Source organism: Leucopleurus acutus (genome assembly GCF_964270905.1).
Source record: "Leucopleurus acutus genome assembly, chromosome: 4".
NCBI classification, from domain to species: Eukaryota; Metazoa; Chordata; class Mammalia; order Artiodactyla; family Delphinidae; genus Leucopleurus; species Leucopleurus acutus.
This window is the reverse complement of record NC_139146.1, coordinates 85,909,319-85,927,799: the sequence shown is the minus strand read 5'-3', so window position 1 is coordinate 85,927,799 and position 18,481 is coordinate 85,909,319. Positions and strand designations below refer to the sequence as shown.

The 18,481-nt window shown below is 37.0% G+C and overlaps 1 protein-coding gene across 1 annotated transcript in view; it reads left to right on the top strand.

The window, feature by feature from the left end:
* Positions 1 to 1,251: 1,251 nt before the first annotated feature.
* LOC309960728 (transmembrane protease serine 11C-like) overlaps positions 1,252 to 18,481 on the top strand; it is a gene marked incomplete at both ends in the record, with an annotated part of 47,304 nt that continues 30,074 nt past the window's right edge. Inside the window, 2 exon segments of the mRNA XM_082837668.1 lie at positions 1,252 to 1,256; positions 10,257 to 10,374. Coding sequence (XP_082693794.1) covers positions 1,252 to 1,256; positions 10,257 to 10,374 — 123 coding nt within the window.

The following is an 18,481-nucleotide window of genomic DNA, read 5'->3' as shown; positions in this document are numbered from 1 at the left end:
ATTTCATGTACATCTCTGGGGTCCACGCTGATAGCCACGGCTCGCACCGCTCTCTGGAGCTCCTTTAAGTAGCGCTCTTAATCCCCTCTCCTCGCGCAACAGGAAACAAAGAGGGAAGAAAAGGTCTCTTGCGTCTTCAGCAGTTCCAGACCTTTTCCCGGACTCCCTCCCAGCTAGCCGTGGTGCACAAGCCCCCTTCAGGCTGTGTTCACTCAGCCAACCCTCTCCCTGGGATCCGACCTTGAATCCCAAGCCTCAGCTCCCAGCCCCCGCCCGTCTCGGCGGGTGAGCAGACAAGCTTCTCGGGCTGGTGAGTGCTGGTCAGCACCGATCCTCTGTGCGGGAATCTCTCCGCTTTGCCCTCTGCACACCTGTGGCTGCGCTCTCCTCCATGGCTCTGAAGCTTCCCCCCTCTGCCACCTGCAATCTCCGCCCGTGAAGGGGCTTCTAGTGTGTGGAAACCTTTCCTCCTTCACAGCTCCCTCCCACTGGTGCAGGTCCCGTCCCTATTCTTTTGTCTCTGTTTTTTCTTTTTTCTTTTGCCCTAGCCAGGTACGTGGGGAGTTTCTTGCCTTTTGGGAGGTCTGAGGTCTTCTGCCAGCGTTCAGTAGGTGTTCTGTAGGAGTTGTTCCACGTGTAGTTGTATTTCTGATATATCTGTGGGGTGGAAGGTGATCTCCGCATCTTACTCTTCCACCATCTTGTCCCGGCCCGACGTCCCCACGACTGTCGCGGCCTCGGCCGCCGGGGCCCCTCCAGAGCCGGCAGGCTCAGTGAGGTCCCCTTCGCCTCGGGCTCTGGGGCAATTCCGTGACGGCGGAGGGAACAGACCCTGAGCCGGGTGTTCCAGCTCTGCGGGCTCCATTCTGCCCATTACCATTTTAAGATTTTCTAGTTCACTATTCTAGACACCAAACCTGGAAGCTACTAGCCATATCCTCAAAATAACTACTCTTTCGCTTGGGCCAGTAACTAGTTAAACAAAGACAGCTAGACAACCAAAGCACAGCACAGATATTCACTCCACAAAACCTACCTTTTTATACTTCACATGACTCTATGTAATAATAATGTTGTGTTATCTATTTGGTTAACTTTTTAAGAGAAGATAGATAAATAGATAGATGGATAGCCTTCCTCTTTCTCCCATTCTATCTGAAACTGCATACAGATTCAACCCAACAAGCCATTCATTGGGTGACTACTGTGTACTTAATGGCAGGTAGTAGGCTAGGTGCTATAATGGGAGTAATGGAGTAATGAAGGAGAGTTTCTAGAACATCACACTAGTCCTTGCCTTAAAGTGCTCAGCATCTAGAGCAGGGTCAGCACACTTTTCCTGTAAAGGATCAGACAGTATACATTTTCCTCTCCGTGGGCCATAATAGTCTCTATCACAACTTGAGTCTAATGTTGTAATGCTAAAGTAGCCAATATGTAAATAAGTGAATGTAGTTAATTTCCAATAAAACTTTATTCATGGACACTGAAATTTGAACTTCATGTAATTTTCACATGTCACGAAATATTATTATTTTGACATTTTTTCAACTTTTAAAAAATGTAGAAACCTTCTCAGGCACAGACCATACAAAACTAGGCAGCAAGCTAGATTACACAGTTTGCTGATCCCTGATCTAGATTAATAAAATTTAACCCTGACTGCACCTTAGAATCACCTGGAAAGTTTTTTTCAAACACTACTAGTACAAAAGCCCCACTCAAAGATGCTGTCTGGAGTGGAAATTTTAACTTTAAAAGCTCCCCAGGTGGTTCTAATGTTCAGCCAAGATTTGAGAACCACTGATCTAGGGGGAAACAGATACATATATTTATAAGATTCAGACACAAATATGTTCAGAAGTCAGTGACTCAGGTTCAGTATGTCACTTCAAGATGTCAGAGACCCAGGCTCCTTCAATCTTGCTATGCTACCATGACCTATATTGCCCAGATCATCTCAATATTCAAAGTGACTGTGCCAGTTCTGACCATCATGTTCACATTCCAGCCAGACAGAAGGCAGAATAGGAAGAAGAGCATGGCTTCTATTAAGAAAACATGTCATAAATTGCACATACCACTTTCCATTTCATTCCACTTGTCAGAACTTAAATGTACTCCATCACTCCTAGATGGAACAAACAGAGACAGGAAAACATAGTTTTTATTTTGGGATAGAATCTGCTCAGTTAAAAATCACAAACTGTATCACTATAGGAAAAAAGAAAGAATATCAAGAAGTAGCACACAATTTCATCCTCAGGAGGTTAAAATTCTCTTGCAGTAGTTTAGGATGTGAGTAATTGATGAGGAAATGAACAGATGAGATTTCCAGGAAAGTTTCTGGATATGCATGGAGAAAGTTAATCTATCTTGCTGATTTTCTCACTACCACTAGTTCAGGATATTTCAAATACTCCTGTGCCAACTGTAAATGGAAACTGTTAATCCCAAAATAGCAACTTCACTTTCAAGGAATAGGAAATGAAAGGGAAAGCATTAGAGTCAAGGCAAAAATAATTTCTTCTCAAATTCAAATTTATTTTCTTTTTTTTCTTGCTTCTTAGCCAAAGGCCAAAATGATAAATATGTGAGGTACTTTTTCTAGACTGTCTCTTCAGGGCCAAGTTTAATGTTAACTAATAGATTTTGTAAAAGGCATCTCTTTGACTCTCTAGAGGCACATTTGGGAGATCCTGCCCTGGATAACTACTTTCAACAAGTCTTTTTTTTTTTTTTCTTTTTTTTTTTTTGCGGTACGCGGGCCTCTCACTGTTGTGGCCTCTCCCGTTGCGGAGCACAGGCTCCGGACACGCAGGCTTAGTGGCCATGGCTCACGGGCCCAGCCGCTCTGCGGCATGTGGGATCTTCCCGGACCGGGGCACGAACCCGTGTCCCCTGCATCGGCAGGAGGACTCTCAACCACTGTGCCACCAGGGAAGCCCAACAAGTCTTAAATGTTGAGAATAGAAGCCAAGGACCAAGCTGAGGGTATTTAAGGTGATTCATCTTCTAAGATAATAGCAGACAAAAGTGAGAGCAATTGGTGGCCACCAGAATGCAGTTTTGAGCAAGTAAGTCACCATGTGTGAGAAAGATCTAGGTGTGGAAACATCTAGGGACAAGTGTACTGATACTGTTATCAGTTAATTATAAGCCCACAATATATGTATGGTCCTGACCACAGAAAGAATTCTATGGGGCAAGAATTCTCACAGGACAAGTGGTATTGTAAAAGAAAATTCAACATAAAACCATTTCCTTGAACACCATTTTTAGATTACTTTTCAGTAGTTTTGAAAAGATACAAAGAGTAGGGGAGGGAATCTGCCGCATGAACCAAGTGAATGAAGTTAACATCAGCTGTAATGGGACAAACTGATATCAGGTGCCTAATGTTTGCCAAAGGACATATAACTGCTGTGATATTTACTGGCCAGAAAAATAAGCAAATCATAATCTAAATCTAGTCATGAAAAACATCAGTGTTATTCAAATGTCAAGCCACATAGAGTGCCCATATTCCTCAATCTCTAATACAGTAGTGTCTTTAAATAATCTTTCTTTAGCATTCTAGAGAGGCAGTGTCTCCTAATTACTCTTATCTTTCAGAAATTTCTGCATTATTCTGGGCCATAAATGCCATCCTGTTTAGATGTGCATTTTCTTATTTATTTATTTTTATTATAATTTTTTTTGGCTGCTTTGGGTCTTTGTTGCTGTGCATGGACTTTCTCTAGTTGCAGCAAGTGGGGGCTACTCTTTGTTACAGTGCACAGGCTTCTCATTGCGGTGGCTTCTCTTGTTGCAGAGCATGGGCTCTAGTCACACGGGCTTCAGTAGTTGTGGCTCAGAAGCTCTAGAGTGCAGGCTCAGTAGTTGTGGCACAGTGGCTTACCTCTTCCATGGCATGTGGTATCTTCCCGGACCAGGGCTCAAACCCGTGTTCCTGCATTGGCAGGCGATTCTTAACCACTGTGCCACCAGGGAAGCCCTAGATGTGCATTTTCTTAATCCTGATCTACATAGAGCTGACAGACCATCCATATGGGAACTAAACACTACACTTCCCTTCTTCACTGATATCCCAGGTCCCCACTTCATCCTACATATGAATCTTAGCTATCAATAACTTTCCAAAGTGATCTGTCTACAGATCACTACATTACCTGTAGTTTCAGGTCATTACTTCATGGTGGCAAGTGCTCAAGGACCATCAGAAGTCTGAATGGAGAAAACAAAGAAGGATCTGGGATACAAGGGAGAAGTGTTCTTAAGAGTTAACCTTGACTGTCACAAGAAAGAAGAAAAAAAAGGTAGTTGAAAAATACTTGTTAGGCAGAAACACCAGAAGTACAGAAGTAAAATTTTGCATGTTCTAAAACCATGGCATTTCAAGAAGTAAGGAGGACATAGCCCCTGACCCAAGACAGGACATTTACCTGAGAACCTGCCATTTCTTCCTCTTCTGCTTCCTCCTCTAGGTTTCTTCCTCAGGTGAGATTATGTGGAGAAATCACGTCAGCATCTTGAGAATATGCCTTTAAAGGCTTCCGCACAGATCCTTTACCTGCTACCAATGTGGCCATGGGCAGAAGGGCCTTGAAACCTAGGAAAGTCAACCCTTCCTCGTCTCAGGAGAGATTCAGGAACAATGAGCTCCTACCTGGAGAACAAACTTTGAGCTTCTTCTTTCTTGTCTTCGATGACCCTCCCTTCCCACAGATGCCCCTAAATTTTGCTACACAATAGCTAATGTGGGCTCCACCGCCCTGCCTCTACCAAACCCATGTAGAACAGACCCTGTTACCTCCCCTTGGACAAAAGCCTGGACTCAACTCTCATAAATATACTCGGAAGCCCACATACTTAACCCTGGCCTCATTAGAATCACCTGGAGCAATTAATTAAAGCAACATTGATGTTCTCACCCAGACCAATGAACAGAATCTGTGGGAGAGGACCCAAGATTTGATAGTTCTCAAAAATCCACATGTGATCTTTGTTGAAAGCCCAGGCTGAGAGCCACTTATGTAAACCTTGCTTCTCAAGCTTTAATGTGCATAAAAATCGCTTGGATGGATGTTAACTAGACTTATTGTGGTGATCATTTTGCAATATGTACATATATTGAATCATTATGTTGTACACCTGAAACTAATATAAAGTTATATGTCAATTATATCTCAATTGTAAAAACCACTTGGAAAGCAAATAAAAATAAATAAATAAAGATACAAAGAGAAGAATTGGTCAGGATCTAGTCCTCCCTGGAGCTCTTAGCCCTAGCCCAGAATGTGACCTGGATTATTTGAAAAACATGACTCTTATAGGGAGGAAAAACCAATCAAAATAACATTCAGAAGAGATCCTAGATCATAATTTTTCCTTTTCTCTGCTCAAGGTCCAGGTTACATTTGAAGGAGAGAAACTAATCCTTTAGTATAATAGCCTGTTAGTTCCTCTGAATACCAACAGTAGCACCTAATTTATCACTACACCTTCCAATTCAGGACTTAGTGCTCTAACAGGATAACAGAGCTAAGGAATGGCTTTCCTTTCTAGTGTTTAAAATTTGTTTAGTACTCCAACAAGTTAATAAAGCCTAATACTGTCTTAATGCCCTAGATTTTCAGCCCTGATATCCTAATAGAAAATTAAGGTCATATAGTATTTATAAATAAAAATATATAATAACAAAAATATTATGTTCCTTTGGAATTTTCTTCTTCCAGCTTTATTGAGATATAATTGACATATAACATTGTGTAAGTTGAAGACATACAATGAGTTGATTTGATATATATTGCAAAATTGTTACCACCATACACTTGTATATTGCAAAATGATTATCATAATATGCTTATGTGTATATTTTTCTAATAGATCTTTTTTGGAGTATAATTGCTTCACAATACTGTGTTAGTTTCTGTTGCACAACAAAGTGAATCAGCCATATGCAAACACATGTCCCCATATCCCCTTCCTCTTGAACCTCCCTCCCGTCCTCCCTATCCCACCCCTCTAAGTCATTGCAAAGCACTGAGCTGATCTCCCTGTGCTATGCTGCTGCTTCCCACCAGCCAACTATTTTACATTCGGTAGTGTATATGTGTTGATGCTACACTCACTTCGCCTCAGCTTCCCCCTCCCACCCCATGTCCTCTTTATTCCTGCCCTGCAACTAGGTTCATCAGTACCATTTTTTTTTTTTAGATTCCATATACATCCGTTAGCATACAGTATTTGTTTTTCTCTTTCTGACTTACTTCACTCTGTATGACAGACTCTAGGTCCATCCACCTCACTACAAATAACTCAATTTTGTTTGTTTTTATGGCTGAGTAATATTCCATTGCATATATGTGCCACATCTTCTTTATCCATTCATCTGTCAATGGACATTTAGGTTGGTTCCATGTCCTGCCTATTGCAAATAGTGCTGCAATGAACATTGTGGTACATGTCTCCTTTTGAATTATGGTTTTCGAGGTATCACCTCACGCCGGTCAGAATGGTCATTATCAAAAAATCTAGAAACAATAAATGCTGGAAAGAGTGTGGTGAAAAGGGAACCCTCCTGCATTGTTGGTGGGAATGTAAATTGATCCAACTACTATGGAAAACAGTATGGAAGTTCCTTACAAAACTAAGAATAGAACTACCATATGACCCAGCAATCCCACTACTATGCTTATATATTATTTCAGATGTTTCATTGTTAGTATATAGAAACACAACTAATTTTGTGTCCAGCAGCTTTACTGACTCAATTAGTTCTAATAGTTTTTTGGAAGAGTCTATAAGATTTTCTATACATACGGTCATCAATGTGCAAATAACAACTTTCCTTCTTTCTTCCTAGGTTGGATGCCTTTTAATTCTTTCTCTTGCCTTTGCTCCAGCTAGGATTTCCAGCACTATACTGAATAGGAGTGGTGAGAGTGGGCACCCTTATCTTGTTCCTGACCTTGGAGGAAAAGCTTTCAACCTTTCACTCTTGATTATCATGTTGGCTGTGGGTTTGTCATATATGGTCTTTATTATGTTGAGGTTTGTTGCCTTTAGACCCAACGGGTTTTTACAACATGAAAGGTTTTGTATTTTGTCAAAAGCTTTACTGATCTATTGAGATGATCATATGATTTTTATCTGTCATTCTATTAAAATGGTATATCAGGGGCTTCCTTGGTGGCGCAGTGGTTGAGAGTCCACCTGCCGATGCAGGGGACACGGGTTCATGCCCCAGTCCGGGAAGATCCCACATGCCGCAGAGCGGATAGGTCCGTGAGCCATGGCCGCTAGGCCTGTGCGTCTGGAGCCTGTGCTTCACAACGGGAGAGGCCACATCAGTGAGAGGCCCGCATACCGCAAAAAAAAAAAAAAAAGGTATATCAAATTTATTGATTTGTATATATTGATCCATCCTTGGATTCCAGGGATAAATCTCGATTGTGGTGTATGATCCTTTTAATGTGTTGTTAAAATCAGTTTGCTAGCATTTTGTTGAGGATTTTTGTACCATATTCATCAAGGATATTGATCTATAGTTTTATTGTAGTGTCCTTATCTGGTTTTGGTCAGGGTAATACTGGTCTTGTAAAATGAGTTTAGAAGTGTTCCCTTCTCCTCCTACACTATTGGTGGGAGTGCGAATTAGTACAGCCACTATGGAAAATAGTATTGAGGTTCCTTAAAAAACTAAAAATAGAGCTACCATATGATCCAGCAATCCCACTCCTGGACATATATCCAGAAAAAAACACAATTCGAAAAGATACATGCACTCCAATGTTCATTGCAGTGCTATTTACAATAGCCAAGACATGGAAGCAACCTAAATGTCCATCAACAGAGGAATGGATAAAGAAGATGTGGTACATATATACAATGGAATATTACTCAGCCATAAAAAAGAACAAGGGCTTCCCTGGTGGCACAGTGGTTGAGAGTCTGCCTGCTGATGTAGGGGACACGGGTTCGTGCCCCAGTCCAGGAAGATCCCACATGCTGCAGAGCGGCTAGGCCCATGAGCCATGGCCACTGAGCCTGTGCGTCTGGAGCCTGTGCTCTGCAATGGGAGAGGCCACAACAGTGAGAGGCCCGTGTACCACAAAAAAAAAAAAAAAAAAAAAAGAACAAAATAATGACATTTGCAGCAACACAGATGGACCTAGATGTTGTCATACTGAGCAAAGTAAGTCAGACAGAGAAAGACAAATATCATATGATATTGCTTATATGTGGAATATAAAAAAAGGCTACAAATGAACTTATTTACAAAACAGAAATAGAGTTACAGATGTAGAAGATAAACTTATGGTTACCCGGGAGTGAGGGGAGGGGGAGGGTTAAATTGGAAGATTGGGATTGACACATACATACTACTATATATAGAATAGATAACTAATAAGGACCAACTGTTTAGCACAGGGAACTCTGCTCAATACTCTGTAATGGCTTATATGGGAAAAGAATCTAAAGAAGAGTGGATACATATACATATATATGTATATGTATAACAGATTCACTTTGCTCTACACCTGAAACTAACACAACATTGTAAATCAACTATACTCCAATAAAATTTTCTTTTTAAAAAAAGTGTTCCCTTCACTTCTATTTTTTAGATAATTTTGAGAAGGATTAACATTAATTCCTTAAATGTTTGGTAGAATTCACCAGGGAAACCATCTGGTCCTGGGCTTTTCTGTTTCGGGAGGTTTTTGATTATTGATTCAAACCCCTAACTCATTGTTGGTCTGTTCAGATTTTCTGTTTCTTCATGATTTAGTCTTGGCAGGTTGTATATTTCTAGGAATTTATCCGTTTCTTCTAGGTTATTCAATTATTTGGTGTATAATTATTCATAGTAATCTCTTATGATCCTTTGCATGCCTGAGGTATCAGTTGTAAAGTCTCCTCTTTCATTTCTGATTTTGAGTCTTCTCTCTTTTTTCTCAGTCTAGCTAAAGTTTTTCTAATCTTGTTTATCTTTTCAAAAAACCTTTATCTTGACTATTGTTTTTCTGGTCTCTGTTTCATTTATTTCTCTGATTTGGTTATTTCCTTCCTTCTGGTAACTTTGGGCTTAGTTTGTTCTTCTTTTCCTAGTTACTTGAAGTGTAAATTTAGAGTTTTTATTTGAGATCTTTCTTTTGTCTTCATGTCAGTGTTTATCACTGTAAAATTCCCTCCTAGAACTGTTTTTGAAGCAACCCATAGATTTTGGTATGTTGTGTTTCCATTTTAATTTGTTTCAAGATATTTTTCAATTTCTTCTTTGATCCATTGGTTGTTCAGGGGTGTGTTGTTTAATTTCCACATATTTGTGAATTTTCCAGCTTTATTTCTGTTACTGATTTCTACTTTCATACCATTATGGTAAGAAAAGATAGTTGATTTCAATCTTCTTAAATTTTCTAAGACTTGTTTTGTGACCTGTCATATGCTTTATCCTGGAGAATATTCTGTGTAAACTTGAGAAAATGTGTATTCTGCTGCTGTTGGATAGAATGTTCTACAGAAGTCTGTTAAGTCAATTTCTCTAAAGTATGATTCAATGTTTCTTTGTTGACTTTCTCTCTGGATGATCTATCCATTATTGAAAATGAGGTATTGAAGTCCCCTACAATTACTGCATTCTTGTCTATTTCTCCCTTCAGATCTGTTAGTATTTGCTTAATATATTTAGATGCTCTGATGTTGGGTACATATATATTTATGATTGTTATGTCTTCTTGATGAATTGACCCCTTTATCATTGCATAATAATAGGTCATATTATATTATTTAATATGTATATAATATTATATAATGAACTTCTTTGTCTCTTAATACTATTTTTAGCTTAAAGTCTATTTTGTCTGATATATGTATAGCTACTCCAGCCTGAGTATTATTATTTTTGTCATCTTTGCCAATACAATCCAAGAAAAATGCTATGTCATTTTTTTGTTTGTTTTTTTAAGTTATTTGTGACTGTATAGGAAAGATTTTTTAGATAATTAACTGCAGCCACTAACATGAAGAATTTTATCAGAATGTTACAAAATGGTTTACATTCTTGGGCAAGGTTATAATTTAATAGACATGTCAAAGTTATTTCCACAATCACTAGGTATTAAGACTATTTAAATGTTAAGTTATTTGAAATTTAATCAGAGTATTCTGTTTCACATTATTCCTTAAGAATGAAAGGAGTTACACAATAAGCAAAGTCAGAACTATTTTTTCTTTTTTCTTCTTCTCAGGAAAAACACTTTTTACTATCACATGAGCTTTAAAGTCAGTAATACTGACTATGACAGCAAGTTCAAAAAACCATGTTCACAAGAATATATGGACCTAACTAAAAAGATAGTATCTTTGGTAAGATGAAATTCTTTTCTTAGCATTGTTTTTTTAAAATGCTATGCTCTTTAAAATGCCAGAATCCTAGCACTCACCTTCCAAGTTGGAAATGATTGATAATTTGATATTATTTCTTACCACTACCTCAGTTCTAGATCAGGATAGTGAGCCCTTTCAGAAAGTCAGTTAGAATACATGTATGGGAGGAAAAATGTAAGAGGGACACATTTTGAAACATCTAAGAAATGCCTGACATGTGATAGACAGTCAAAGAATATTTCTAACGTATTAATAAATTGAATGAATAAAACTTACTCTACCTCCAAGATGCCTGACCAAGGCTATGCTGTTTCTGCTCCTAACTTAAACAGTCCTTCAAGGAAGAGAAATGGCCAGTGTAGAAGAGAACATACAGCCCAAAATAAAAATCTTCTTGTTGATCCTCAGTGTATGTAAAATTTTTAAATGTCTACTTAAGAATATGCTTGTTATAATTGAAACTTTACTTGACTAAAGACCTAGTGAAAAGTCTTGACTGCCCCTTGGACATAAACTTCCTTTATCATAGATACCACTCTAACTAACTCAAATAATTCTATCAATCAAACCAAATTCTGCCAAGAGCAATGGTGTCATCATTCATCTCCCATTTCCCTGAGCAGATTCCTGACAGGACATTTTCAGACCTAACTGTCTCTGAGTAAAGCTTGTAGTTTTCCCACAGCCTTCCACTACCTCCAGTTTCTAATAAATCCAAAGACTTTAAAAGTTTTGGTGTGCTTTTACCATTAGAATAAGAGTTAGCATATAGAAAATGAAGAAAGAAAATTCCCACTTTTAATTTAGCTTTATGATAAAGAAGGAAATGACAAGGAAGCAGTATAACACAAGGACTAATAAATAGTAGACTTTGGACTCAGAGTTCTTGTTCAATTCTGTGTGTAGCCATTTACTACCTGTATGACTTCAGGCAAGTTATTTAATCTTCCCACACCTCAGTTTCTTCAACTAAAAATGAGATGACAAATACCTATACCATGGAAATGTTCTTGGCATGACATAAGGTTAAATATGTCATAATCTTAACAGAAGTCTTATTATTCTGTAAACCCTTAAAATAAGGATGGTCTAAAACAATTACCTAAAATAAGAGTGCCAATAGACTTAATAAATTATAAGTATATAACAAAGCTAATATGTAAAATAAATAAAATTAAAATAACTCCAAATATGCCCACACTAAGAAATTCACCTTTTCTGCTATAAATTCAAATCAACACGTTCAAACCAATTAACCTATGTTTACTTCACAAATGAATATTCCAAAACTATCAGTCTGATCTATTATCATATCATCTTGGTCAATCAACCACCAATCCTGACATCTTCCTTCAGGCTCCTTTAGCAGTCCTCATTCCCAATTTGTAAGTCACCTGTATTAAAACAATCACCAAATATTTCTCATACTTTTTCATTTACATGGGTCAGAATGCCTGCTTTTACATGCCTTTCCTTCTATTTTCATTTAATTTAATGCTCCTTATATTATAATTGTTACCATATACACAACATTCAAAAGTACAACACTGGTGATGATAGCATGTACCAAATGGACTTGTGAATCATTCATCAAACTTACCTATTAGTCATTATTATAATGCACACAGCCTGTTTTTCTTCTGATTTCCATTAAATAATTCGTGTGATGATTCACTCTAAAAGGAGAAAAGGAATTAAATAAAGAGAGCTGCTGCTTTACTATGAATCATAGTTTTTTTTTCACTACAGAGAATACACCTTCATAGGGAACATTTTCATGTTTTAGATATATGGTTTTCTAGTGGGAAACTCAAAAGAAATCTCGTTCTTTCTTTCTTTTTTTTTTTTTGTAGCTCTCCAGCAGATATGATGTCCAACTACAGTGAATATAAATTCTAAAATTTAGGAGTGAGGTAATACCTTAACAACAAAAATTAGCTTTACTAATTGTCAGGACTGGTCTAAGAACTTTATATATTAACTTATTTGATTCTCCTGATATCCCCATTTTCCATATGAGGAAACTGAGGCATGAAGAGGTTAATTTACCCAAAGTCATAATGCAAGTATGCTTCCTTCTACTTTATGATTTATTGTCCTATAATTAATGAGCATGCAAACATAAAATCTCAAGCACATTTCCAATTACATCAATTTTCACATGACAGGTCAAATATTCCAAAATGTTTAACCAAATACTATGTGGTTTTCACATATAAATGCAGTGGATTATAGATGACCAAAATGATACCTGATATGTGTAAGATATCTAAGATTACCCATAAGAAACAGGTCAGCCAAGCTTATACATCAAACCACTTACCAGAGTATCCAAGAGCAGGGGGCATCTTTGGTCATTATATAACCAGGGTATTCATCAAATAACAAATTTTCTGCTGAGCCAACCTAAACCTGGTATGGGCATATGCACCTTTAAACTTATGTCTCTCTGTGCAGTCTACCAAATGACAGATTATCTATGGAATTCATGAGGATTAGAAGTATGTAATTTTTAAAAGGTAACAAAGTGAAGGATAATATGCAGGATTCCTGTCCTATCTAATATGAGTAAAAATTATGCCAGTGTTCATTCAGTTTCATGCCCTTCAAAACTTATAAGAAAACTAAATTCAAGATTACTGTACTCTCCAATATAGGCTATTGAAAAAAATGCTGATCTGACATATTAAATGAAAATCATTGTGTGTTAAATTTTTAACCATGAAGGAATTGAGAATATCCCAGGTTTATCAAAAAAAATGCAACCAACATTATGGAGATATTATTCATATTTCAAATGGTATGAAGAAAACTTAAAAAATTACTGATGCGCTAGTTTTCTACAATTGGAAAATAAGGAGAGAAGAAATATTAGATGCTCAGGACAGGATGTCTGCAGACATGGTTATGGAGGGTGGGAATGGTAATAATGAACACTAACATAATTCTAAGTGAGTTTCTGAAACTTGGCACTTAGTTTCAGGTCAAATATCTAACAACCCTTTTCCTACAGGGTGTACCAAGAGATTGAGCTTCTTAAAAACAAGGATTGCATGAGTGCTACTGGGGAAACTTCTATAAATCCACCTTACAGCTTCTTGGAACACCCTAAGCCTGAAGTTACTGTTCACTCTAAGGATGGTTCTACATCTTCCATATATCCACACCTTATTAAACACATATTATTTGCTAAAGCTGGGTGTCTGAGTTCATTTTGAAGCTTATTTTTTTCAAGTATCATTTAGCAGGCATCATTTTTGGTCTTCAGTCTAGTCTCTTTCCCTGGTTTTGGTTCATAGTATTCCCATTCTCCCACTCACCTAGTCACCATATCTTAAAGTCAATTTTGACCCCTCCTTCTCCATTATCTAACCATTATCTCCATTATCTAAACATTATCTCAATTATCTAACCATTCACCAAATTTTATTAATTATTTCTTCAAAGTATTTCTAGCCTGACTTCCAAAGCAAGATTGCTGATTAAAAGCAAGCATTTATCCCTCTCTGTCTCTCCTCAAATCTCACTGAAATGACAGAAGACAAATAAAAACAATACAATGTGTCTTACAATGGTGGAAATGTTGCCACCCAAAAGACTAAAAGAGTGAGAAGTTTCTGGAAGATAAAAACTAGAGCTCCACTAAGAGTAAAATCTCAGCAGCACAGTTGCTGACAAACTCCAGAGCCCTGGAGGTAAAATACCAGCCTCCAAGAAAGTGAGTCTTCCCAACAGAAGCTTCAAATAAACTCAAGATCAGAGAAAGCAAAGGTTGAAAGGAAGTCATAGTGGGTAACTAATTAATTAACATAAGGTATTAATTATTCCAACAGGAAGTAATATATTGTAAATTAATTAAAGGACTGAATCAAACATTCTACTGGAAGTCTATACCAATGCAATTACAAAAAGAAAAGGGAGTAATATGTGTACATTGAAAAGAATGAGGGGAAAAGGTCATTATATACTGACAATATTACTAGATACTTAAAATATTCAAAAGACTTAGTTGAAAAATTACTAGAAATAATAACAGTTTTGCAATGTGGCCAAATACCAGACCAACACACAAAAAGTAATAGTTTTCTTAATCAGCAAAAATAACAAAATATAAACATTATTTTTAAATTCCATTTAATAGCAACAAAAACTATAAGATATACATGAATAAAACTAACATAAATTGTACGGAAGACTCATTATTTTAATTATATCAATTCTGTTCAAATTAATGATAAATCCAGTACAATAGTTTATGATAAAGACGCAATTTCAAATTCAATAGTGTTGGGCCAATCAGCTAGCCATCTGGAAAACATAGGAAGTGATATTATTTGTGTTTCTGGTGTAATCACTCAATTACATAAGTAGTTAGCTTGTGCAAGATTCTGTTTACTTATCTGAAGAATAGGACTGGTTAAGATTATTTATAAGGTGGTTTATAGATTTAAATTCCATGAATCTGTGGATTTATTACTATCAATTCTAGGATGCTATTATCTAACCACTCCAACTCAAAATGTTGTCTTCCATCTCTGAATACCTAGAGAAAACACAATCTATGGTACTAATTTTGTCACTTACTGTGTCTTCTCTTTGTAGCTACAGGTATGCTCCCTGTACCTCTTGCCCCAGTCATCTCCTTATATTCAAATAATATTTGAAAAAAGGAGAAGAAAAAGTCAGGGGGAAGGGAGTTAGGAAGGAGTGAGAAAGAAAAATGATGAAACAGCTTAAAGAGGAAAAGGCAGATTTACGGATCAGCAGAAAATTTCTGCAGCCTAACAGAGTTGACAACAGTTGAATTATTCTGAGCATATAAGTAGCTATATTTTTCTCTCTTTTCATAGGATTTTCTTTTCCACAGGAAACAAGATACTGGAATACTATGGCTCTTCTAGAGTGCGGTACAGTATTTCATTGTCTTTTCTTCAGAGATATCAGTAGCTAGCTCACACACTCTCATCTAAAAATGTTGCTCTTGACTCTATGTTCTCCTCCAGCATCATTTTCCTGCTCTCCTTCTCAGTAAAATTTTGTTGAAAAAGTTAGATATGCTTGCTGTTTCCACCTCCTTTGTCACCTGTTCTCACTTTAACCCAGTCCAGCTGGAATTTCTCTCTCCTGCACGCATTCAACTACTCTTATAGAGGTCACCAAATACCTCACTGTTGCCAAATCCGATGGTCACTTCTTACTTGAACTTCTCACCATTACTTATGTTCCTTCCTGAAACTTTTCTCTTTTTTGTTTACAAGATACCTCCTTCTCCATATTTTCTTCTTCACTAACTGCTTTTCCCAGCTGCCTTTGCTGGTTCCTTATCATCTGTAGATCTCTAAATATAGGTGGTCCCCTCTGCATTGTCCAGAGTCTCCCTTCCTTCTCCATCTTTCCCCCTCCTTTTATCTTCTCCTCTCTTCTCTATCTGTACTCCCTCTACTTCATACTTTGTATGCGTATGTGTGTGTGTGTGTGTTTGTTTATTTTTTGCTCCAGATTTCTTTGCCTTTTGGCCCTTTGGTTGCTTGCTCAAACTTCATCATCCCAAATCTGTTGCTTGATATATGTTTTCAGATTCTAAACTCTGGCTTTCCTGTACTCACCCCTTAGAATTATTTAACAAGCCCTTATATAGCTTTTATTTATTAGAACAGTGTCTGTCACTGTTCTAAGCATATGACATATTATCTCACTTAATCATCATAACAGCTCATAAGCAGCATATAATTACTGTCCCCATTCACAAAAGGTTTGACAACACATATAAAATATTGCCAACCAGTGAATCTCATCCAAGCCTTAGGGGATCCAGGGTAATTTCTGGGGGACAGTCACATAAGCATGGAGTGTCCACATGACTCTCCTTAACTACTTAGTCTGCAGCCCCTCCAGAGGTGAAACTGTTATACCATGACCCAGGGCCCCAGGCAAGTAAAAAGCAGGCATCCCCCACAGGCATCCAGCACAGTGTTAACATAAACCATCTGGTGTGGCCCAAAGCCCCAGGTATACAAACACACTCTTCTCAGGCAGGACATTCCAAGGGCTTAAAGGTTATCCCTCAGAAGCTGGTCAAGTGTCACTCCTTCCTTTGGAATGTACAGGGATTGAACACCCTAAGCCTACTGAGTTAACTCTTTACTGCACATATAGCTTCTAAAACTTATGCATCTCACAAGAAAATTAGCATTGTTATTTGAGGAAGAGGGTTGGGGCCCTAGAATGATGATGAATGCATCATGAGCATCAACAGTGGAAGTATGTGGTAGAGGGGGATAAATGAATCTTGGTATTAAGGAGCTAGAATCCAGTGTGTGGGAAATTCTTCCAGTCATCAGACATGTAAAATTTTTTAAAGGCTTCAGTTTTTGTTTTTGTTTTTTTAGGTATAATTGACATTAACATTGTCAACATTGTGTTGGTTCCAGGTATACAACATAATGATTCCATCTACATGTATATTGTGAAATGACCACAATAGGTCTGGTTAAGATCCATCAGTACACATTATTTCAGTACCTGATCAAATGGAAGTTCCCTTGTACTAGGAACATATTTGATAAGGCAGTATGTAAAATCATAAATATACCATTACATTTTTTACTCTTATAATGGAAATCATACAAACTAAAATATATCAGAATTTCTGTGTTTTAGGACTCAAACCTATGGTACTTAAACAGTTAGTACACATGTTCATACATGAAATAAGCCTAGATCTTCCCTAAACTACATTTTTCCAAATAAAATTTTAATGTTAATTTGAAAAATAGATAAAATAAAATGCCATCCTTGTTGTATTCTAAGTCCGTATATAATCTAGGATCTATTTTTTTGATTCTATATTGTGTTCCACATTAATTGTATAGCATTTCTTTCTCATAACTTCATAATCAATGGTCTTTTTTTTTTGTCAAATGTGCATTCCTTTAATTTTTAAAAATATACACAGGAGAAGCCATGGGTTTTATATAAGAATATACACATTACCAAAGCATCTCTTATCGTTTTCCAAAACTCTATCAGTCTGAGCTTTATAAATTAAATATATCAGAACCTTTTAAGTTAAAATGATATCCATGAAACTACTGGATATGCTAGACTTTTCTCAAGATCAAATGAACAGGGAATGTGAATATGGTTTGTGCTAAATAAAGTTTAGGGTTAGCTTTATTGCCTATAGTCTATAAGATGCAACTTTATTGTGACTTTGCAAACAGGATAATTTTCTTTAAAAAACTGATCAAAATTTTCCATACATATAGCTCTATATGATAGATTACTGTGCAACACCATTGTTATGTAATTACAGAAATACCATAGAACCCAAGAGCACAGGGTAAGCAAAAGAAAAACAATCCTGAGCTATCTGAACAAGATGATTTGATGAATCCTTTTAGTGTAAGTTTAGAAAACATGGAAGAGGGGAAAAAAATACGTGCACACTACAGCCAGGAGCAAAATAGTCAACAGTCTTTCATCCCTTTATTTACAAGTACGATTCTTTTAAATAATAGATAACTAGGTTCTGGTTTTGAATGCAATTTCATAGATTCTTTAATAACAAAGTTTTATCTATTCTCATTAATTGTAGCAGGTAATATACTTGATTTTATTTCTCCATCTTTCTTTAAGTAAATAACATTTTATTTTTTTACTTTCTTATCCTTATTCTTGCTGAGTTTCACTGTTTTTCATTCTATATTTTTCCACTTGAAAATTTCAATGTACTTAGTTAATAGTTAACATCCATCCTGAAACTCAAAGTTAGATGAATATTTTTCTTTATTAAAAAAATTATTAGCCCTATCAAAACATTATTTTCCTTACCTAAATGCCAACCCAAGGACAGGAGGCCTTTAACATACTTTCATTTTTATCCTCTCCTCACATTCCCATTCCCCACTCCTGATAAGGCTTTTTAACACTTGTTTCCCCTCCCTCTCCTGCCCTCCTTTCCTATTCCTAATAGGTGAAATAGCACCTCAAGTTCTAATGTTAGGCTGTTTCTTAAAGTTTGTTGCTTCTGCTGCAAGCATTTCCATTATACATTCATTGTATATTCATTGTATTGTACACACAC